Source organism: Genypterus blacodes, unplaced genomic scaffold, assembly GCF_046128005.1.
Source record: "Genypterus blacodes isolate CSIRO-AG114 ecotype Tasmania unplaced genomic scaffold, CSIRO-AGI_Gbla_v1 ptg000012l_1, whole genome shotgun sequence".
Classification (NCBI taxonomy): domain Eukaryota; kingdom Metazoa; phylum Chordata; class Actinopteri; order Ophidiiformes; family Ophidiidae; genus Genypterus; species Genypterus blacodes.
In genome coordinates, this window is record NW_027466826.1 from 5,265,448 (window position 1) to 5,290,659 (window position 25,212).

Here is a 25,212-nt window from a genome sequence, read left to right on the forward strand (position 1 = left end):
GGTCTGACGTGAAGGTAAATTGTACTTTATTGACTCCCATAGGGGAATTCATCAAATCCATTTAACCGACTATCAAACTATTAGAAGCAGTGGGCAGCCAATATGCAGCTCCTGAGGTCCAACTCTGTGGCAATAATAATTAATTAATAATTAATAATGTTGTGCATTTGCAACAAGGAAGAGTCAGTATGTAATCAAGCATGTTTTCATGGTGACAATAGCAACCACTGATTCTTCGTTGTGATATCACAGAGTAGTTTAACACATGCAGACAATTGGAAACGTTAATTATAATTATTTCCCTGCATGTGGTGCTGTGATGCCAACTATTAAAAGTACAACGATGAATATGACTATAAATGAAAACACAGATTGGGTATTTCCCCACTAATATGGCTTTGGAACAGTTTGCTTCTAATTCCCAAAGCACAGGCTAGTGGCACATTAAACTGGGCGCAGGGATTAATGTTGTAATAACAATTGGACTGATATCTTTCTCTTTTTGAAATTTGTGTGAATAATATCTTTAAGAGAAAATCTTGCAATGTTAATGTGCATTTACTATCTAACAAGCTCTGAGGTAACATGGCTGTGTTCAGCTCCTATTCAGGTTCTTATCTTCAACTCTCCAATCATTAGTGTTAATGTCATTAATATGTATCTCATCTAAACTCGGGAAAATTTAACCATTTATTACCTTTTATTTCATTTACGAAATACTGTACATCTTCTGTTAGAACTCATATTGGTAAAGGTCCCCCTGAACCTGAGAGATTGTTGTTGAATAGTATGAAGGTCCTATCATTCCTATTGTCACCTTGAAATCAGATGTTAAAGGAAATTACCATGCAAATCTATTGTACATTCATACAGAGGTCAATATCTTCTTCTGGGTTTACTGTAGATGCGCCACTGAAATCTGAAAAGAAAATAACGAAACTAGTTTATATTGCTGAATTTGCACATTGCTTGTTTCTAGCTGTATTTTCTAGTGTCTAGTTTTTTTTACATGTTTTGGATCACCACCAGATTCTAATCAATATCTGGATCTAAATTGCACCTGTTAATACTCCTTCATTAGAGGCTAGTTTCTTCATTAAGATTGGTGGCTAGCGTTTACCAAGGCTATTTTTAAGGTACAGAGAAGAAATGGCAGCAGAAATATTGCTTTGAATTCTCCTCTCCCACTCATTAATTCCAGACATTTTGCAATTCCTTGTTATCCAGTTGGATTAATATTCTGCTGACAGCCAGGATTTTGTCAGAATATGTCTTTCAACATTTCTTAAAATGACCCAGATTGATCTTCCATAATGACAGGAAGTCTGAACTTCCAACATTTCCTCAGTCAAGAGAGCACTCTGTTGACCACCACATATGCATAGTCAGGTATTTTTAAAGTTCACAGCAGCTGATCGTTAATGGTGGGACTTTATTGTAATGATCTGGGCTGTGGCTGTGCTCATCAGTGTTACTTAAACCCCCAGAAAATTTAAGAATTGCAGCCAAATTTGGTGGGTGTAATTCAAATACTTTTTAGATTTATTAAAAAAGCTAAATGTCAAATAAGTGCCCTGTCTTGTAATGCACAAGCTATAAAACTGCAGACACAGTTCAGTCCTATTCAGTGGTATTCAGGACACAGCAGATGTGTTCTGTAATCCGAGCATTGATTGGTTTTGAACTGCCAAACATTCGTGGCAGTGATCCTTCCCTGTGACTGATCAGCCTGTATTTTCTTTTCTGTGATAGGTACCAAATGTGAACTTGACATTGATGAGTGTGCTTCATCTCCCTGCAAGAATGGAGCTACTTGCATTGACCAGCCTGGTAATTACTTCTGCCAATGCATGGCTCCCTTTAAAGGTAATGAGCACTGAGGGAACGGGGACTAAAAAGCAAAGTTAATTAACTTCACATACTGTTGTTCTCACCTGTCTGAACCCACTTCGCATGTCTCAACAAAAACTGGTACAACTTCATTTGCTGCCTTTAGTTTAAGCAAAGAGAGCCCAAATCATTATTGAGCTGTAACTGCAGGAACATATGGTGTGTGGTTTGGCCACACAGTATTTTATTCAATATGAATGATGTGCAAGTTGAATAAATTCAAGCGCAATACTGACAAATATACAGTTCACAGTGTATTCACCTGGGCCACATCGGTGAGTTGTTGAACGCTGTTGTGATTAAAGGTAGGAATGATTTCCTGAAATGTTCTTTGTGACAATGGAGCTGAATGAGTTTGTTGGAAAAAGAGCTCTGCTTTCTGTCCAGTGTGTGATGGACGGGATGGGCAGTTGTCAATGACAGAAGGCGTTTTGTTCAGTGACCTCCCCTCCATCACTGATTCAAATTGGCTCTAGGTTGTGGCCAATGACAGACCCAGCTTTCCAGATGAATTTAATTATCCTTTTGGCATCACTAGCACTGATGCTACTCCCCTAGCAGACCACAGCATAATAAATGGCACTGGCTAAAACAGAATGATAAAAGATCTCCAGCATCTTGTTGAACAGGTTGAAAGATCTCAGCTTTCTTGGGAAATAGAGTCTGCTCATCCCCTTATTGTACACAGCTTCACTGTTGGTCTTCCAGTACAGCCTGTTCTCCAAGTGGACATAACTAAATGCTTCACAATCCTCACCCAGAATACATATGGGCTCTACCTCTATCACTCAACCTGTCCTTCTCAAATCGACCACCATCTCCATGTTCTTGTTGACATTCAGCATCAGAGGATTCATCCCATTCCACTCAACAGATGTATCCACCAGTCCCCTGTATTCCAACTCCTGCCCATCCCTAATACACCACACCACCGCAGAGTCATCGAAGAACTTTTCGTGTGGCAAGACTCTGAGTTTTACTGAAAGATAGGTAGTCAGTAATCCAGGAGGCCATAGACTGATACCGCCACCCATCCCCTGCAGTTTCTCACTCAAAATTAGCGGTTGGATGGTTTTGAAGGCATTGCAGAGACCATGATTCTCAGAGTGCCGCCAGTACTATCCAGGTGAGAATGGGCAAGCTGCAGCAGGTAGATGACAGCATCATCACCCCGTCACAGTCAGGAATGGGAGCGTGGTCATCTCTGGGGAGGTTCGGAGTTTGTGATCAGTAGGGCTTTGCAGGTGGTGGTGAGACTCAATGTTACATGGAGGTTGCACATGTCATGGTAACTGGAGAGGGGCACAGCTGGGGGTCCTGTACTGAACCAATTGAAAAAACACATTGAGCTTGTTACCCCCTCCTGTGAACCTTTATTGCTGAAGCCAGTGGTCTCGTTCAGGCTCATCCACAAACATCTGGGGGCAGAATGAACACACTGGCCAGAAAAACATTACATATTAATTATTATTCATAGATGAATGTTTTATTTAAGTAAAGATTTTTTTGTCTATTTGCTTGTAATTCCACCTGTACCACGTTAAAAAAAGTAACTAAAATTAACAAAGATTCTGTCAAAACATGAGTCAAGTTGATTCCCTTATTTAGTGAGTAATCACAATTTAGTGGTAATTGCAATTTATGCCACGATTACTACACAATTTACATAAAGACATTTTTGGAGGAAGAGATTTTTGGCATAAAGTCCCAGGAATTGTTTGTAGTTTCATTTGCAGTAATGGAATTCCAAAAGAACAACAGCCATTGTTTAGATGAAATAAACAAAAACACAATATTCTGTGACTCCTACTAGACGAAGTCTTTTAAGCAAGCTGAGCCCACATTTAAGGCAAAACCCAAGAAACAGTCTGACAGCTCTAATGAGTGATGGGTGATCCCCCTCGAAGAACAACAGTGCGGCTTTACATGTTAGTTCAGCAAAGAGGAGCCATTCCTAAAAAGGCATGCTGAATTGATAAAAGGCACTTCAAAGAACCAGACCAAAATGAAAATGGAAGCCTACTGCACAAATCTGGCACAGCTGCTTACCCATATAACATACAAAGTGTAATGTTGTCCTTAGTGTAAACCATGCTGTGGCTGTCAAGTGCTTTTTCAATAACAGCAGCAGAGAGGTAGAAGAAGAAGAAGAAGCATCCAAGAATGAGCACAAATTCAAGCAAACTCCAAATGTTTTACAGTTACAGTCATCCAGCTATGTATTCTATTCTAGATACCTAGAGTAGGAGCCTCCACCAGCAAGAGACTTGGTAAATCCTGGACAGGTTCATAGATGTCACTACTCAATCAGGTCATCTACAGATTTGTAGTTACGTTTATGAAGGGACATGGCACTTTGCCTTAATTCTCATGATATAGATAGGATACGCAGGGCCAGATACATTTTAAACAGCAGAGCCCAATACTGCAATGTTTAATTTAAGGTTTTTATTGTAAGCTGTTTGATCTTGTTGCTAAATGAATTGAACGACGGATAAACCACATTCAAAAGAGTTTTAGGGTTAGGGATTTTGTTTAAAAACAAATCACCAGGAAATTAACTTGGGACATGGTGGTGGAGCTACTGCTCAGTAAATTATAATAAATGTTCATTCCACTTTTGTCTTAATACTAAACCACATGGTGGGGGTGCTTCATTTTAGATTAACAAGCAATTTTATCAAGATGGCACTGAAATGGCAGCTCTCAAAGAGAAAATGGTTATGAGAGCAGCCAACATAGAACCAACTGTCTCTAAAACCCAGTCTAATTTCCTTGCACTTTGACAGACCCCAGCTGGAGCTCTGTCTGAACAACAACTTTGCCAATTCTCTCTCTAACACAGAAACTCCAACTAAAAATCAACTTAAATAATGAACATATATTAGTAGTATATTTCTTAAAAATAACATCAAGGAAATCTCAATTTCAGAAGCAGGAGTGCCAGACCTTTGTGATAGACTTGCTCAGAGCTAAATTGAACCACAAATCAATCATTAAAATGAAAAATACACCTAAGCATTAATGGTCAATGTATATAATTTAAATTACAATTGTTGTTATTTAAATAACAACAAAAGTTCTTAGTTGTGAAGTAGATTACTCTAGCTTTGGGTTTTTTGCTCAAAGATTACATAACAGTTACCTTGTGAGGATTATAGTCTTAACTGAACCCAAATTCAGAACACTAAAAAGCCGGAAGCAGAGGTTCGGCCCACGGTTTTACTAAGCACAAACAAAGATATACACGCAGGCAACCTGGCTGGCTATGGGCTTCTAACTCTTAACAACACATGGGCTGACAGAAAAAAGAGCAGAGAGCTAGGTCTGGCTGCTGCTGACAAATAAGCTGACAGCAACTGACGAAATAGCAAATGGGGAGAGTAGACAAGCTGGCTATAGAGGGATCTCTTAATGGCAGACGAGGAATAGGTAGAGATCAGCCCCCAGGTGAACACCATCTGCAATCAGGAGAGAGAGCAACACACACACACACACATACACACACACACACACACACACACACACACACGCATACATGCATACATACTGTACATACATACATACATACATACAGAGAGACTATGGAACTGTGACGTCCTGTGCCTTAGTGAACTCTTGGATCTCTCTTATACAGTACAGTGTGTGCTGTATGTAGGCCCTGGTGATACTTTCTTGCCAATTGCCATGGTGTTCTGCATAACACACACTGACACTCTGAGTAGTCAAGCTGGACTGCAATATTCATATCATCATTCCTGACAGGCTAATTTCTCTCCTCTCCCATCCCATTTTTTTCAGCAACTCTCGTTCAAAATACGTTTCTAAGTTTGTCTGTACACGAGCCATATCATCTAAACACTGTCTACTCCACTCTCTACTTTAAACAGTATTTTCAAAATGCAATTAATCTTTATTTATTTGTTTTTTCGAAAAATGTCTGTCTTTACAACTGTTTGTAACAAAGTGTTGCAATATATGAATTGAATATGTTATATTTGCAGCCATGATGTTATTAAGCAACTTGCAGCTCTGAGATGTTAAGCCAGTTATAATTTCCCATCTCTGCTAAGTGCTTGATGTCTTTTGGGGGCCATTAATGCAAAATGCCCTTGAAATACCAAGTTAAATGCAAAATTAATTATGGGAATATGACGCTATGTAGTTATTTACCAAAACACCTAAAGCAATCATTCATGATTTCTATTTTTATACTTAGTTTTACCATCAGTGCAACAAGGCACAGTATGTATTTTTTACGCTTGGCTACCAGTACCACACCAGAGACACAATCAACTTGGATCCAGTTCAAAACAACAGGAATTCCCTGCTGAGTACCATCTCCACAAATCACTTGGTAGTTCTGGGGTTTCTGCAGTGTCTCAGGTGTGTAATAGGTTAAAACTGGAAACTCGTGATGAGTGTAAGATCATTGTTAGCCTCAATCAGCACCTCATCTGTCTACTTAATTAAAGATCACACATTTGAGAAGCAAAATTATACCATGCAGGGCTTTGTTGATTTTGCATTGAATTCCGCGATCACAGAATATGACTGATAAAATTTTGCAACATTATCAAAGCACTTTCATTTGATGCAAAATCAAGTGATTTTTAGCACTACAGGGCAGAAGGACATCAAAATAATTCTGATCAATTCACCAGAGCACATTCCTTATCTGTACTTTAGCCAAATATTCCATACTTACATAGACATACATACACATCCTGCAGAAACAGTGTCACCCACAACATTTACATATTTAAGAAAAAGTCAGTTAAGTAAATTTCCTTGGCTTGGTACAGCGTCATCTACAGCCAGCAAAGCCTTACCACTTGTTTTTACATACTGAACAGGGTTCCCTATCACCACCAAAAGTCCCCTTTTAATGCAGTTTCAATCAAAATCTGCAGTGACTTATACCTGCTGGGTGAACCAAAAACCATATGCCTAATATATAATTAGTTTAGACCTTGGGAAAAGTGTTTTTTCAGCAGTTGTCTGCTTCATGCATGCCAGTCGCCTGAATGTAATGACATGTAACGCTTTGATTTGTCATAGAGTGATTGTTACTTGACAGAGAAGTCATAAAACGAATGGTAAATTTAATTTAGCACATTAATATTGATATTAAGTGCTGCACAGCCAGAGGTGCAATTTTATCAAGTATCTTGAATCAGCATGGAACATGGCTGCCAATCAAAACTAAAGATTGATGCCATTTATTTGTTAATTGTTTTGTCTTGAATATTATACAGCATATTTTCATGTGATGATTTAAGTGCTAGAACAGCATGTGATGAAGGATTTGTACAAAGACTTTCACAGTATGAGTTTTTTTTAACATCCTGGTACTACATGGCCAATGAATATTGTTTACACTATTGCTAGTTAGATGATCCACCAATGTATGTTTCTCTGACTCTTAACAGGCCACACCTGCGAGTTCTTACCCTGTGAGGCCAATAATCCCTGTGAGAATGAAGCGGTGTGTGTGGAAGAGTCAGATCAGGAGCGTTTCCCTCTGGGTTTCCGCTGTCGCTGTCGCCGGGGCTTCGCTGGCCCCCGCTGTGAAATCAATGTAGATGAATGCAGCTCCAACCCCTGTTTTAATGGCTTTTGCTACGATGGTAAGAAACCGCCTATCTCACCCACATGCCCAATAACAGTAGGGAGAGGGATAGGCAATTAAGGCGAAAGCAGACTTGCCCACACACATCGGATGTGTCACATTTCATTTTGCTCACTTGCCATCTGACAGGCTGTTTAGAAGTGGGTCAACATTGCAGCTAATAACGATGTGATGAGAGTGGAGTTATTCCATCTGATCTTAGGAACTAGGACATTACCTAGTAGGTTTCATTAGGGTATAATTTCAGGAAATCAATTAGGCAATATTACTGTGTAGTAATTTGAGTAATGGATGATAAATGACAAAATTAACACAATATTGTTTTTCTATGTGATGTGATTTTACCCCTGGGTATTCCACTTTCTGCAAGGTAAAATATACATGAGGGACAGAGGTTATTAGTTGCAAATATTCCAGTAAGATATTTGTTACATAATACATGCCCTGACTCACACTTGTGCATCAGCAAAATGCTTCACTGTAGTGTTTCCTTACAGGCATTGTGGCACCTGTGACGTACTGCCAGTCTGAACACAGTTACACAGTTTGAAGTGATGGCAGTAGATCACCATCCAACAGTATCCTGTCCTTTACTACGTGGCTTTTGTCACAGAAGACATCTCAGCCAGCTGTCTTTACTAATCTTGAGTCCACCTTAAGTTACCAAGCAGGCCTCTAGGACCTATTGGCCAGCGCTCAGCAGCAGCCAGCCAGCCACAAGGGAGAGCACTGCATAGCCACAGTGGCTAGGATGAGTAATGCTGCTGCCACCCAGGACCTAAAGCATTTAATGAGAGTAATAGCAGCTACACGCACCAAGACAGAGTGACAGCATAGATTACGTGGTAAATCTTTGGGATAATGAAGAATCCTGGGACCCTGACTGAGGAAGTAATAAATTCAGTCCTGTAAGAACTGCAATTACCTCTGTCACTGGCTGCCTGTACACCACTGTTGTGTTGGAGAAACAGAATGATGCAGCCCTCTTTAACATCATTAATGATTAAAGAGAGGTAGAAATGCATTATTAGATGTGGGAGATTCGGATTTCTGATGGAAGACATTGACATATCTCTTACTTCTGAATAAAAAATGGCCTTGAAATGGGCTCTTTCCATCAGCTATACTTCTTTTCCCCCTTATTCTGTGTTAACCCTCAAAGTTGAGTGCTGAAATAAATGAGAGAATTCAGCTTTTTATTGAAAACTAGTGGGATAAATACGAGGCACAGAAAGAGGAATGCAGCAGAAGAAAAGAGGATTTAATGGCCAAGGCAGACAGACAGGTTCATTTAAAGAAGGTTAGTGTCAAAATCCTTCAGAGTGATGCAGAACAAGTGCCCCCAACAAGAGCATGTTTGACAGATGCAGCACATGATGCATTTTAATGGTCATACCGTCAAATACAAAAGAAAAGCAGAGGGAAAGAAATCACAGTGGATCATTCTGCTCTGTGCCCATACGCACCTATGCATTGGTACAATACTTGAGCAGATCCTATACAGGGCATGTGAATCATGATGCAAGGCTCTGTAACATCTTTCTCTTCTTCTTTCAGTTGTAGATGGATTTTACTGCCTTTGCAATCCTGGTTTTGCTGGGTTGAGGTGTGAGCAAGGCATTGATGACTGTGTGAACAGTTTGTGCACTCCCAACTCTGTATGTAAAGATCTCCATTTGGTAAGTAAGAAAGACTTTTATTGTTGTGCAATAATCAGTTGACAAAACAGACATTTCCTAAAACACTGGGTAAATAGAGTTGTATATTATGTTGATAGGAACAAATCACATACTGTAAGCTACATGAGCTTTGATGGTAATGTCATTCTGGAAGCAATTTATAGCTTTTCTGTCATACTAAAACAAAACATTTAAACAATAATGCAGAAGAAAACCAGCATCAGCCTCACAAATAGCTAAATTATTATTTTGTTCATTGATTTGTTGGTATTCTTTGCTCTAAGCTTCAAGCGTCTCAACAAATTAACAGAAGCATTTTACATTATAGCACTTTCATCCGAAGTGGTTTCAAAACACGTGGTCAGGCTCCTCGACGGGTGTTATAAGTTAAGTTGATTTTTTAATGCTAAGGCCAATGCAAAGATAATTCATGAGGATATGAAAAAAAAATATGTAATGCAACTTTGGCATGCTGTTAATAATGACAATTATTCGTGAGGATATGGCATGAAACGCTGATGTATATCGAATAAAAGTCTTATATTATCATATATATTATATGGAATGAAGAGCTAATATACACTGAATGGATCACCTGTGTCAGCTTCAACTACCAAGACGTATTACATGCGTGTAAAACACCGGAGAAGTTACGTGTCAATATTTATTATTCATTATCATGCACATGCACATGCACACAAGTGATAATTCTCGGTAATTGAAGCAGAAATGGGCAAGAGGAGTCCGATTCTACCCCGGAGCCTCAAAAGTAACACGAGAAGAGCCTCGATCAATGAAGCTGCTGTGGCTGTTAAACAGAAATGAAGGATTGAACTCTTAAAAGTGTCCAGATTTGTGGTTGATTAATAAGTCATGCAGACAATTTCACCATACACCCCCCTTATTGTTGACAAAGATTAATGACTAGCTTAAGTACGGTTACAGGAGATGATGATATTGTTAATGATGAAGATGAGATGAAGAAGATGGGGGCCGATTGGCTGATGTCTCTACATTGTGGTTTAAACTACTCTTGCCTGTCTAAAGCTATTTCTATTCCTTTGTTTATTGTTGGTGTTGTCGTATTTTATCATTTCAGCATCAGAGAACATAGAACGCATCAGTGGTCCTGCTACAATAAGAACTTCATAGAACTCGTGAAGCAATGATATTTAAAAGTCTGTTTAGTTGCAATGCTGTATGAAAATACCTCTTGAATTTAGGAAGTTTGATAAGATAGATTTCATGGTCAATTTAAACTTAAGATGCTCTTGGAAAACATGGTCCTGGTTTACAGCCAAAAGCTATTTTGGGTATCACAGATGGTAACATTTTAAATGTTGTTCACTGCCTTCCCTGATTAAAAGCTTTGGTCCTTGCTGTAGCTTCAGAGACAGAGAGCTTCTCTAAAATGATGATGTGGTTTCTTAAGATTGTTTTGAATTATTATGTTACCCAAATAGCTGATATGCTTTTACTTAAACAAGCTACATTACCAATTACTGTAGTTTCTCAAACAGGTCCTCTAACTGAAACAATGTAAGATATGAAATGATGATAGCCAATACACTCAAGTAAATTTCAATTTGATCCATACTGACTGTGAGAGAGACTACTGTTCAGATGTGGGCAGGTGATTATTCTGGGTGTTATGTGAATAACTGTAGACTCCACCATACTTCCCCTGCACATCTTTCTCCAAATAAGCACATTTACTATGTCGTTTAGAAAAAGGTGATTGTCTGTCTTCACAGGGCACAATGCATCCAATCATGGTATAGATTCCAACCTATATCATGTTCTGTGTCATTTTTGTGTATAACCCAATGATTTCAATCAGAAACAAAAGGCCACTACGTACGATTAGAAGTTGGTTTGATACGAGACATTCCAGAATTTCCAGTTCTGTTCCACTACAGCATTTTTGTTCCTCAGTCATTATTCAAATACAGACAGTTTTTGGAAACCCCTTCACATAGCCTTGTTTACAGTGCAGTTATTCCTCTCTCTGAACAGTGTTCCACAGAGCTTTAGCTTATTTTGGAGAATTGCAGCCCCTGAAGGTGACTTAGCAGCAAAAATGAGATTATGTTCTATTGCCAGGGGTAAGGAATTTGAGTCTCCTGGAGGTATCTAATTTATCACTGGATGACGGCATTTTCCCCCACCACCATAGGGCTCGCAATGTACAAATTATATCAGACAAAGTTTAACGGCTCCCCTCGAGTGTATGAAATACAGATTAGCACGCATTCAACCAGCAGTGCCTTGGACCTTTAGACAGAATTTTGGCAATGAGACATCTTGAATAACCTCTGACCATACAACTACCTCCATTCTGTATGCAAAGAGGAATCTAGATTGAAGTGGTCCCGCTGAAAGTAATAGACAACAAACATTCATCTACTGTGTCATGATTAATTATCATAATGGAGATTGCAATGATGAAGTAGAGGAGATGTAGTCTACATGCTGCACTTTAATGAGCAGAGGAAACGGGAGAGAAAATGTGTTTGGGATTGGTAGATTGTAGTTGTGAGCTGTCTGTCAAGTATTTCCAGCTACCACTACTAACTAGTATTTTGCATATAAACACATATATTGGTTGCAGAGAAGAATCCAGTCTATGACATATTTGTGTATCTATGAAAATGCCTGCATGTCCATACAGAAATTGCACTTCTGTATGATTGATAAACACTTGGATCATACACCTTGACTACCGTGGAAAAACAGGCTCGCATTTAAAGAGGGTGGAAGGTAGGAGGAATACATCTGCATAGCAGTAATGTGAAAATATAAGGCATGCCTCCTGCTTTTCCACACTTTCAACAGATTTTCACAAGGAAGATCTTCTTTGTGAGTGGGAGGGTGTAATCGACTGCATTTTAGAGAAAGCTTAGATGGATTTCATCATATTTTAACCATCACACCACTTATTTTCTGAAAAGAAAAGGTAGAAATAAGTATGGAAATAGACTGATATCCAGTCCAGACAGGACAGTATCGGTCAGTAATTCTCCAACTATTGTCCTTTTTGTGTGACTGGACTCTTCATGGAAAGAAAAAAAAACGACATTTCCTGCTTTTTATCCGTGACAGACTTATTCAACATAAAAGACGTTTTGCTATATGAACGATGAAATATTTCACATGTTGTAAACTTTGCATTGCTGGAATTCTTTCATGAAAGAACATCTGTCCTATTGAAGTCACTGTCGTTTCCCACCAGAGCCCACAAGAGCAAAGTGAATTCTTGAAGTTCTTTCAGAGTATTTAAACGTAGTTACCATGGAAACAGTTAGGTCATGGTGGAGCACAAAGCAGCCCAACCGTATACTGTACGTTCTTCAGAGGGCATTTTGAATGTTAAAAGAATAAAGGTAAATATGTATTGAGTTTTGAGTATATTCATTGGCCGTCATTTCCAAATGCAAATTCCCTCTATTATGGTCATTTCCACCACTAACCTTTCCATTATAAGATGTTTCTTCGACTGGCTACTCTCAAAGAGACGAGTGAGGCTAGATCCACCAGTTTATATTTGTTGAAATGTTTGTTTTATTTCCTTAAAAATCAAATCAAAAGTGGACCATAGTTGAAGAATTACCCACAAATGTTTAAATGCAAAATGCAAAGAAATATTGTACCAGTCCAAGTGCAGAAAGAAGGTGTCTGTATTTCCATTTAATCTTATTCTGTTTCACTTATTGCAGAGTTATGACTGTGTATGTCATGCTGGTTGGGAGGGGGAATTCTGCCAACAAGAAATTGATGAATGTTTATCACAGCCCTGCAAAAACAACGCCACCTGCACAGACCTCCTCAACAGCTACAAGTAGGTTTGCGAGTTGGCTGGAGGGCACCGTCCTCATGAGGTGCATCAGTCGCTTAATAAATGCGAGAGGGGGGGGTGAGTTGTTCAGAGATAGCAATATGTCCTTCCACTGGCAGCAGAGATAATGAATTGCAGATGGCAGGTAAAACAACAACATGAGTCAATCAATGGCTCACAGCATGAAAACGTTTCAGGGGATGTGTGACTCATTGGAGGAAAAAGCGGTTGTATCTGCTCCAGCTAATGCCCCTCTCGCCGGGGAGACGTAAAACTGCTTCAGGTGGAAAAGTTGGGGTATGGAAGTGAATGCGAGGTGGAGAGGTTGATAGTGTTCGGGTACTCACTGCCACCAAGTGGAATATTCAGCTTCCTTAAGAGCAGATACCTCAGAGACACACACACGCTGAGCTCTCTCTCTCTATCTATCTCCCTCCCTCCTTGCTCTCCCTCTTGCTCCCTCTCTAACACGCATACATTTCCATTTAATCCCCTCTCAGTGCTCTAACCTCTTGTGTCCTACATTAACTGTCCAGAATTGAAAGCTGCCTTGACCAATGGTTCTTTGAACCTGTAAATTCCCTGCACTAAGATCCAGGACTGAACCGACCAGTGCCACACATCTACATAGACTTTCTATTAGTAGTAGTGCAGCATTTAGAATCAAGACTCAAGATATGTTTTTATGCAGAAAATGTGGCTTTCATATTTGGACAATAGAATTTGAAACTATTTAACATATGGTGGATGAATTCAACTAAAGCACCCCTCATTACCGTAGCGATATCCATTTAAACCATTTTAGTATAGGTAGCCCCGAGGGAAACCTTTAACCTTCAGCATGATGGTCGCACTCTGTTTTTTTAAAGATTATATACAGTATATATCATTATTTTATATATAGTACATGTTAAATAACCACCTCTCCATACTTCATATTTTCTCTTTGGTGTATCCAAGGTGTTTGTGTTCACCCGGCTGGACAGGTGCGGACTGTGCAGACAGTGTGAACGAGTGTGATTCCGGGCCCTGTCTAAATGGAGCTCAGTGTCAGGAGTCAGATGTACCTGGGGAGTTCTTCTGCACCTGTCCCCCCTTCTTCAGTGGGCCCTTGTGCAACCAGCCTTATGACCCCTGTGACCCTCTCCACAATCCCTGCATGCACAACTCCACCTGCCTGACACGCTCCATCGGAACAGCCTCCTGCAGATGCCCAGCTGGTGAGTGAACACACAACCACCACAGCCCTGTGCAAATGTGGTGTTTTTTTTTAGCCCGCTATTCAGAGTGTAACTACGCCATTTTGTTGAAAAGGTTACATAGTACAGCTGATTTTAAGCTTCAGAAAATGCTGAAAAGAAGACAAAGTGGAAAATCACAACTTCTAGATACATCCAAAGGTTCTATTATGCATGTAAAAAAGAATTGCCCTATCACAAGCATGCATCTTGTTTGTCCTCTCTGCTCACTGTTTGAGGTTTTGCAAAAAAACAATTCTGTGCTTTAGAATTGCGTCTAATGTTGACGTAACGTGGCATTTGCAGTAGCACCACATAATTGTGTCTGTGCCTGAAAAAAGTGTGCAAAGTGTTCAGCTGCAGTTTATTGCGGTGGATATGAAACCTTGCTCAGTGGGGACCTCTTCTTGACTGAAGATGATTCATGACTTCATCCATAATCACAATACACTTGTAAAATGGCTCTCATATTATCACAAATACTAGTGGCGCAAATCTCATGGAAGTTTTCTCTAAAAAAGAGATTTATACATCGTTATTTTATGTATAACAGTGTTAACATTCAGTAATAAAGTGTTTTGGGGGTTTATTTATGTTCCCACATTATCCAAGGGAGCTGACAAGTAGGGTACCTCATTTTTGCAGCGACCGAGTACGCCCGGGTGCAAAAGTATATTTACACAAATAACCGCAAACAGCAGCATCCCTGACTTCTTTTCAAAATAAGTTTCTCCAGGCTAGCTCACATCGATCTGGATATCAACCAGTTTATTAGGAAATTAGTTGAGCTGGGGCTACTACAGTAAGGTTTAATTAAAATCAACAATCATTAAATTACAAGCTCTACTATTGTACTTTGTTTAGAAAAGTGCATATAACAACACTGTGCTGGTGATTATTGGCACACATACATTCATAAATGTCTGAAATCTGTAAATAATAATCATAATAATCCCCACTCAGATGTACATTCGGTTCAGTGTTAAGTATCCGAGCTCTGTCAACATTACAGCAAAGCCACAGCTACACCAGAATTCACAGACTATGGCTGTTTACTTTGTTAAAATGACCTTTGAGGAAGTTTATCATTGAGCTCCCTGATCACTTAGAATGTATGCGTGATGTACGGCCTTAACATTCAACCATATCAGTGTGCTTGTTAAGATGCCATAGGGTTGTAGTGCACCTAATGGTTCTATCAGTATGGAGATGAAAAGATGTTGCAAGATATAAATAGAGTGGCTGTTTTAGCTTTAGAGGGCTTCCTTAGAGAGGAATAGGAAATTAGGTGCCTGGCTGCATACATTACACCGAGAGCTTTGTGTGGGCTTGGGTGTCTCCACTCCACAATAGTGTCGTGACTCGCTATACTACATTATTAGTCACTATATATCCAGACGAGGATGGAACACGTACAATCCATTGCTTGATTTTTCAGATTGATTTTTTTTAATATTAACAATTACAGCATAGGTTATGTTTCAAGCAAATTTCATGGCCCTTACTTTATTCCCAGGGTTTATTAAAACAGAATGTGTCTGCCAGATTCCCACTGATGAAGTGTAATACGCAAATATTATACTACCCATTTAAAAGTGACATCACACAAACATTATCGAGGTTAGTATTTATAAATTCAGCATCATTTTTGTCTGCTGTTTTTAGTGGTGCTTAAGATGTATTAGTAGAGATGTAGTAAAGTAAGTCTGAAGTATGTCTTGGCCAGCCTTAAGTCAACTCCCAGTAACAACTTCTTCTACTAAATATAATCAATTTTAAAAGTTTATTATAATGATCAAAACAGTTTTCCCAAAGATGGTACACTGAATGTGACACACTACATTGTGATCGGCTTTTAGTGAGTGCATAATTCCGCTATTAAAGCCTTTTCCGTCTTCATTCTTAATTCATAACTTTTTGTGCATGGTCCATCGCTGTTTAACGCTCCAGGGGCACCTATCTATTTAAAGAACATCGCAACTACTTAAAACAACTTTTAATGAGAGTTAAACGTTTCCAACGCTGGGCAAATTTACAGATAACTTTTACACCTGGTTAGTTGTGACTGAGATCTGATCGCAATGCAAGCAATATTATATTTGAATATTATCTGGCATTTCAATGGTTTATGCAGTCATGAAAATCACAATATAAGGCAAAAGTAGTTTTGACTTATTTCATTTATAAAACATTATGTTGCACACTATGATAAGGAATATTTTCTCTATAATGGGTTACAGTTCAGACCTCAGAACCTGGATATAACAGGCGGTTGAATTAATTATTTCATAGAAAATTAAAGAAAGAATGTTGTTGCTTGATTGCGAAAGGCTCCTGTATGAAGTTTTTGTTCTTGCTAGAAGCGAGTCTCCTCTGAGGCACCGACCAGGAGGCCTAAGTCATCTTGCTTGGCCAGCACAGATGTTCCACTTTCCTCTTAATGAGAAAGCCTCAGCAGGGAGTGCCAGAGCTGATAGAAGAGCAACCTGAAAATGGGAAAGTTAAGGTTGAGGTTAGGGTGAGAGTTACTGGCCAACAACAACAGCAAATGGAACAAACACGAATAACACAACTAGCAGCAGCTCCAGGCACAACAGCGAGCTACAATCGGCTCTCCGTGCTGAAATTCAGTAGAGTTGCTCAGTTTCACCTTCTTGTTCTTTTGTCTTACAATTCCTTCTTTATCTTTAATGGATATTTTATATGATTTATACATTACATATACTATATGATTTGATGTTAAATTTGCAAAGCTTTAAGTTGCGAGTGTGTCAACTCTCCCACACCCAGATTTATTTATTTATTCATTTTGATCATAAAATTAAACAAAGAGAAATGCGAAACAGTCAAGCTATGACGCTCTGTCTCCCCAGTAGTAAACATTGCATTATTGTCAATTCCTATTTTCATATCCGTATGGTTTGTCACAGTTTTGGGTAATTCAGTAAAATAATAGGTGACTAATTGGTGTTTAATGGTGATGGGAGTCACTTCAGGATAACAAATGTCAGAATCCTGAATTTCATCTCCTATTCATTTATATATAATGAATAGCTTTTGTACGTTGTTTTTGTATGATGGGCAAATAATTGCTTAAGACTTCTTGATGTGTAATATTGTTCTAAGTTGCTTTGTGTCCATGACTAGGAGACATGTTTCAGTTTTATTGCAGGACAACAGTCAGGTTGCTTGCAGGAGGTTGTAAGATGTGCAGGAGGTTGTAAGACGTGCAGAAGTATTAGTTTAAGTTTTTTTTAATTACATTAATTCATTATTTTGGAAAGACTGCGTGGCTCCTTCACAAAACCCAAAATCCATCGGGTTTCTGTGGCTCCGAATATCCCCAGAGGTGTCCTAGCCAGATGGAGGACATGCCCCTTTATTTGCATGGCATGCTACACTAGCCTTCACCTTCTACAAGATTGAGATCGTGTCCTACCAAAACAGTTGGCTAATGACCTACCGGGTAGCTGTGCCAACCAGAGAACTGACCCATACATAACATGATACTGAAGCAGATTTTATTATTTATTATTTATTCTAGGACACAATTCCTTTCTCTAAATGAGGCACACCGACTGCCCAGAGGATGTCTGTGAATGCCACTTAAAATGTATAATGAGATTTTATTCCTGTACATACTCGGCATCAGTGTGGTTTATTTATTCGCTTAAAATGTTTTTCTGAGATCTCAAATCTTTTTTATCATTTTCCACATATGATAATAATACTGATAACACTGAGAGTCCACTTACTCCACAATCTAGGAGTGACTGTACATACACAGGGAAGATAATATTAAAATGCAGCAGGTGTTCAGTGTCAATATGACATCATGCCCTTCAGTTAGCAAAGGTCTAAGCACACGAGCCATACTCGGTTGCTTGGGGCAAGAGGTGGCTCTATTGGCTCCCTCTATTTCAGCTTTGAATGTGACTGTTTCTAGCCTGAACAACACCTGCATCAAAAACAGTCAAAGCATCACTGAGCACATACTGGTGTCTGAGGTTAACCCAGAAAAACTCAAAGTGATTAGATTCTTTTTCCACCCTTTTCGGAACCTAAAAAGGACGTTAGATGGTTAGGTATAGTTGGGTAGATCCATTATATATTATAGCGGATTTACAACTGTATGTGTGTTATTTTCCAGTATTGCATCGTATTTTGATGTTAGTAATATATAGTGTTATTATTCTTGTAGGCTTGCTGTCTCTCCTGCTGCTTCTGCAACTATCCTATTATTAAAAATAGTGCGGAGGTGTCCAGCTCTTTTGGTGTAGTTTCCAAATTGCAGGTCAAATAGTACTCTGGGAATACTGTCATTGGTGCAAGTAGAAAGTATGCAGACACTGCACCCATTGTTTAATACACACATGTATGAGCTGTATGTGGTTCCCCTGACATCAAATTAAGGGTGAGAATTCAGAACAACTCATATGGATCAGCAAATTAAAAAAGATATTTAGTTGTTTCTGAAAGCTGCACAGCTTCAGATGGTGAATTCCCAGTGGGAACGGCAGCGCTCACAACCATTCACATTACACAAACTATTTCATGAAAATGTTATTTGTTTTTTGTTTTTTAACATACATGGCTTAATGGAGCTCCCAACATAGTTGGGTTTTAGATCACAGTCTCTAATTGAGGAGGAAGTGGAATGTTGGTGTTCTGACAAAGCCACACACGCTAACATTACATTACATTACATGACATTACGATCATTTGGCAGACGCTTTTATCCAAAGCGACTTACATTACATCATATTACCACCCTTCGCAGAGGGGGGAGCAATTGAGGGGGGAGCAATTGAGGGTTCGGTGCGGAAGCTCTACCCACTCGACTACTGCCTCCCTAACAGCTCATGTATTTTGAGACTCGTGCCCAGGCTGCTCATTCCAACCTCTTAAGTCAGCAATGTTAAATCTCGCCTGTATTTCTGTCTTGTTTTTATGCTGATAACTCCTTATAAACACATCACAGAAACATAGCAAAGCTCAAAGTTCTTCTGGACACCTTCGCCATGAGATTCGGTGTGTTAGAAGAAAAAATCTTTATAAATTAACAGTAAAATCCCACCTGTTTTACAATACACAAACGTGAAATTTTTGTTCTCTTATATTGATAACTTATAGAGTCATAGAACTCCCTAGAGACCCACTGAGATCACCAAACTCTCCATCTGTGCTCCTAGTTAAGATTAGGAGTGCAAATAGTGCAACTGCATTGAGGCTCTGGTTTTCACCCACCATGTTTGAAAAGCTTATGTTGGGTGACAGCGGTCAAGCTTGGACATGCATTCTAACACAGTTTGTACATGGGTGTCAATTAGATCTTATTGCTGGGTTTGCTACCAAGAAAGCAGGACATATCTGCTCATCCCAAAATACTACATGCTATACTAGTGTGACAGCTGACTTTCATTGGCTACAACAACACATTGCAGGTGATAAGGGTACTGCTGTTCTAGGTGTGTGCAGTGTTATTGAGTTGTAGGAACCTTCAGTCAACAGCACTTTCTGGCAATGTTGGAACAACGATGCTCCAGATGTGCAAACGTCTGCACTTCGCGTTGAAGTATACTGACGCCCATACAGTCTTCAGGCGTTATATGTGAATAACATTACATTTTTTGTTTAAATTGATCATTATAACAAAAAGCACTTATGCAACCATGTGCATTGTACTGGGATTTGTGCACATATCCTCCCAATGGCTTTAGTTGTGGTTACAAGTACACAATTAAATAATGTGCAAATGTAGTTCATTGAAATGGGAAACATTGGAGTGAATGGCCGGAGTAGACATGTTTACATGTGCAGATAATTCCACTCTTCACTCATTTATTCAAGTAACCTACTTTTGGGTCAATGCATGTATGGTCAGAAACTCACAAGCTATTATACTGCAGTTATGGGGAGCCCGGTTATGATTATTGCTTAGAACATCATTATTGACCAGGTCAGTGATCTATTTTGTCGGTTCATTCTTGTTATTTAGAAAAAATGCAATCGTCCTGTCCGTTTATTGCGCATGACTGCTTTGTCTGTTCTTATTTGTGGTGATGGGCTGACAATTTGATGAAAGAAAACAAAGCTTTTATCGATTAAAAATGTGTCGATTAAAACATTTCAGTCATTGTTAAGTTGTGCACAAATAAGTAACTAAGAAATGTAAAAATAATATATTATGTTTGATATTAAAATGTAATCAGATGTCTCTTCGCAATGATTGTAGCTTCAATATGGCTGGAAAATGCAAAAGGGAATTATCACCAATTTCTTCCGCTCCATGGAATAAAAGCATGCATGGATATTGAAGTATATTTAAACATTAGGTAATGTATTGACATTGCCTCTAAACTTAACCATCGTAGTGATTAAGAATGATCTTAGGCTCAGATATTACACCTAGATGTCTATCCATGGATTGAACATTATAGGATATTCCTAGTGGGGACTAATATATAAATAGTGTTGTTGTCTGAAATTGACTGTGAAATATCTAGTTTGTTAATTCAGCTTGACAGTCTTACCGGCAAAGGCCATACTAATATTTTTAGGGTTAAGGGGGAATTGTATTTGGGCGTCATATGCAAAAAACGACAAAGATTTGCCGTGATGTTGAGTAATGCAGCTGCATGCTACATGTCCACCATGAAATAAATGTCTATGTGGAAAGATTCAAAAAACAAAAAACGGATACATTTCATCGAAGGAAACCAAGCTAAAAGGAGCGTAAATGTTAAACTAAAGCTATTCAGAGTGCCATGTGCCGCGCAACTGCAGTAAGATGCTTTTTGTTTGTGTTTTCAGTGTCTGGTAGATGATTAAGTGAGCAATTTTATGTGTTAGCTGTAACAGCAGTGATATATCAGGACGGTGTTCTTGTAAGCCTTTTTCGGAATTTTGGGCCAAAAAATAATAAATGCAGCTTAAAAAAGAATCTGCTTTTGTAAAAAACTTTGAGGAATAACATAACCTGAGATTTAAGCTTTGATCCCAAGGTTTAATGAAGCAGGACTGAAAACTAAAAGCTCAAAAAACTAAAGCTAGTAGTGTTAAGTTATGAAGGTTCATCATCTGCTGTGCATGAATATGCTCTGTAAATTTCATGGCATTCTGCAAAATTTTAATATTTCCTGCGTATTTCCAATGAAACTGATGCCAATGATGGAAAAAGAACATTTTGAAGTTGACCCAAGCCAATTCCGACTGAAACAAAACATATAATGATGAATTTTTTTTTAAATTGGGCTTACCATTAAAAAAAAAAAAAAGATCAACCAGTCTGTGATGGGTGAGATGTGTATGACAACACACCCCTGAATGAGAACGGCCAAACACTGTGGTTAAGATGTGAAAATCATTTAGAATGATCTCTTTTTGTACAACGTTTACATCACACCGGCTTTGATAGGAAGACCATAAAGGGAACACTCCAAAGACAAATTCGCACCCCTTAAATGAACACATCAGTCATATCTCAGCTGAAACGTCTATCAAAGACAGTTCACTATCCACTGGAGATTACTCACACATTCTTCTCCTTGGAGACATTCGCTGGCAGGAGTAGTGATCACACAGCTCCAGCCAGATGATGGAATGAGTACGCGCCTTGGGTATCGCTCTCTGTACTCTGTCAAAGAGAAGCCTCCAGTCACTGCTTAGTGGCACAAGATGCATTACATTTCGTTGACATTCGAAATTGTCCCCGAGGTGCTCCGCCATTGCTGTGACTGACAGCCCAGCTTGGGAAACCTGTGCTGTCCCATAATTCACCAGATGCTCTGTGCTCTCTGTGGTCTCATGGATTCCTTCTCATTCTTACGTCCCAAGACGCACAGTGCTGTGTCAGTGTCACTGTCTCACCATTTTTTTTTTATCATCACTCCAGTTCAGATGGAAATGTGTATCTGTGCATCTTTAATATGATATATGTAGACTTAATGCTGTTTGAAAATGCAAATTTGCCACATTCATCTGCATAAAGAAATGTATACATAACGTGACATAATTTTTAGCCATCTGTCCCATACACCAAATTTTGAAAACATGTTATGGATGTAAATCATTATTGCTATTACAGTTTGATCTACAGAGCCCTTCTGATTAATCTAATCATAACACTGAATGACACATCTAGTATAAGTCTACATCCTGCTTGTTTCTATATGAGAAATAAAACCTTCAGCTATTCCAAATTCACATTATAAGCTGTACTTGAACCACAAAGCAGCCGGAATAACATACACACAGGCAACAATAGTAGGATTAACTTTGACACAGAATTACAAGCCAGTTTTATTAACCCTTTGCAGTATATTTGTGTTTTCCCCCTTGTGTGTAAGGGCAGACGGTGATGCGCAGTAAGAATTCTTTAATGAGTTTTTGAAACATCAGCCAGAGCAGCAAGTTTTGATAACTGAGTCCTGTTGTGCAGCATGAAGCCATCCTACGAACCAGAGGCAGGCTGCTCACAGCAGTTGAATCTTCATAGGAATACCTCCAGCAGGCAGCACATTAAAAGCTCCCAGGCTGCCTTCAGAACTACAACAAAACATCCATGCTGATCTGCTTAGCCAACCCGGCTCTCAACCCCCTAATGAACAAGGCCAAAAGAGCTCTTGGGCTTAGCCTCTCCTTTTTACCCCAACTTAACAAGATGTCCCCCTACTCCCTTGCTCTCTTTTTCTTGCACATGCACTCAGACACACACACACACACACACACACACACACACACACACACACACACACACACACACACACACACCAAACCACTAACCCTCAGACCAATCTGTCTGTGGCACTAAAGTATTATTAGACTTACACACTCTCAAAGGGGAAACAGTGAGTGCTGAGAGCTGGAAGATGAGATATGCTACAGGGGCTACTAGTTCCATTAAAATGACATTCACTAGGGCCTTTGTTATCATCGGCCCTGACGTTTTCAGGATGTAGTGGGAGTTGCTGATCCATGACCATCTCATCCATCTTTCAGGATTTGAAGGAACTTGGTGTGAAATTGACACCAATGAGTGTAGCTCCAATCCGTGCCAAAACCAGGGCGACTGTGTGGACGGGGTCAACAGTTACAGGTAAAGCACCTTCAATACATGAACAAAACCATTATTTATTTTCTAATCTGTCAACCACAGCTAAAAGATTTCTCTTCAGCTTCATCACATTCCTATTGAGCTCTGTTCCTTCGTGCTTTTGCCAGTAGGAAACTGACAGCTCTTCTATTTTGCTTTTGAGACGGAATGACAATGAGGTTTTTTTTCCTTTCTACGCAGCTGCGATTGTACAGCAGGATTTTCTGGTCTGCACTGTAAGGAAGACATCAATGAATGTGCCTCAAGCCCATGCCACAATTCCGGCATTTGTCAAGACCGTGTGAACAAGTGCGTATGAGTGTGTGTGTGTGTGTGTGTGTGTCTCTCTCTCTTTCTCTCACTCACACTCTCGCTCTGCTTTTTCCAAATATCTTTGTTTGACCTTGCACCTGATCCTTTGTTGATTGTATTCATTTAAAATGTGCATATACCCGCTAGAGCCAGAAAATCTTTTTGTATTCTGTTAGAATTGAAAACAAATAATTTTCCAAATACGCTTCATGGTTGTGTGGCATTCCTCTCCAAGAGTGTTCATCCTTTACACACATACACTTATATTCTAAAGACAAATTCAGCAGGAACACATCACGTATCTAGATTGGACACTTGCTTCTCTCTGCTGTGCTTAATGGGAGCCCAAGGGCTTCAAGGCTTAGTCAGACAGATGGGTAGAGAAGTCCCAGGGCCAATTTGAGTCCTAAATGGTTTGTCTCCAGTTTGTATCCCATCATGATTGGGCTCCCATGTGACCTGGCCCCGCTCTGAGTGTTCCCCTGATTGCACAGTCCAGGGAGTTCACATCAGGTGTGCTTTAACCTTGCTGCCCACCACAAGCAGCGCACACACACACACCCCTGTCTCCATTTCCCTGACCCAAAAAGCCGAGCAAGTCCATCTGTACTGTGGTGATGAACCAGAGAGTACACTGTACTCACAGGTCTGGATTATATTTATCCATCCCTTCCTGTAGTCACTGTGAGCTAAACTCTGTGAGGCTGTGTATTCTAATTTAATAATACAATAGCACACTTGTGTTTATCTTACAGGATGTTATCCGTCCCATTTATTTATCTGTCCATCCTGTTTAGTTACACATGGTGGAAGGTTAGAGGATAAATAGCCATGTTTGGAACACATTTATTTATTTATTATTAATATTTGGGCTCAAAGGTTCTAAAAATGTTTTTCCACCACTTGGTCTATTTTTAACCACTGCTATACATTGCAACATGTCTTCAACATAATAGACAAAATATCAGCCAAGAAATAGTTTTTTGTATAATTATCTTATATTCCATGCCATTTTCCTTGTATTGGTTGCCAAAGTCATCCCGGTCTATTAGACACAAACTAAAAATATATCTTTACATAGTGTATAATTGCAAACAAATATAGATTGCACACACACATGCCGACTTCATGTGCATAGAGGGCATTTGGCTAATATGTACTGCTACAGCAACATCATACATTTTACTAACTCTGGGGTTAAATATCTGGCTTACTTTCAACGTATAGAAAATATTTTAAATCAAATGTCACCAACAAAAGGTCTGGATTGGTGTACATGAAAGGCCAGTGTAGCACCATCATTAGAAGATAGTGTCCCAATGGTATAGGGCACTGTGTCAGACCAGTGCCTTCAAAGTCTTCTTATCGAGCCACACCAGTTTTGTTTTGTTTGTCATATCACAACAAATACAGCTGAGCCAATCAATGCAGGCACAACATTTGATCTGATGTAACTCATTTACTCGTGAAAATTATGTAGTTAAGATTTCAGTGGCGAGGAGTCTAATTACACACGCTCTCCTACAAACAGG

The 25,212-nt window shown here is 39.2% G+C and overlaps 1 protein-coding gene across 1 annotated transcript in view; it reads left to right on the forward strand.

Annotated features, from left to right (window-relative positions):
* eys (eyes shut homolog) overlaps positions 1-25,212 on the forward strand; it is a 139,790-nt gene that overhangs the window by 35,832 nt on the left and 78,746 nt on the right. The window contains 7 exon segments of the mRNA XM_076164047.1: positions 1,753-1,866; positions 7,323-7,520; positions 9,080-9,201; positions 12,918-13,039; positions 13,997-14,256; positions 23,275-23,371; positions 23,570-23,677. Coding sequence (XP_076020162.1) covers positions 1,753-1,866; positions 7,323-7,520; positions 9,080-9,201; positions 12,918-13,039; positions 13,997-14,256; positions 23,275-23,371; positions 23,570-23,677 — 1,021 coding nt within the window.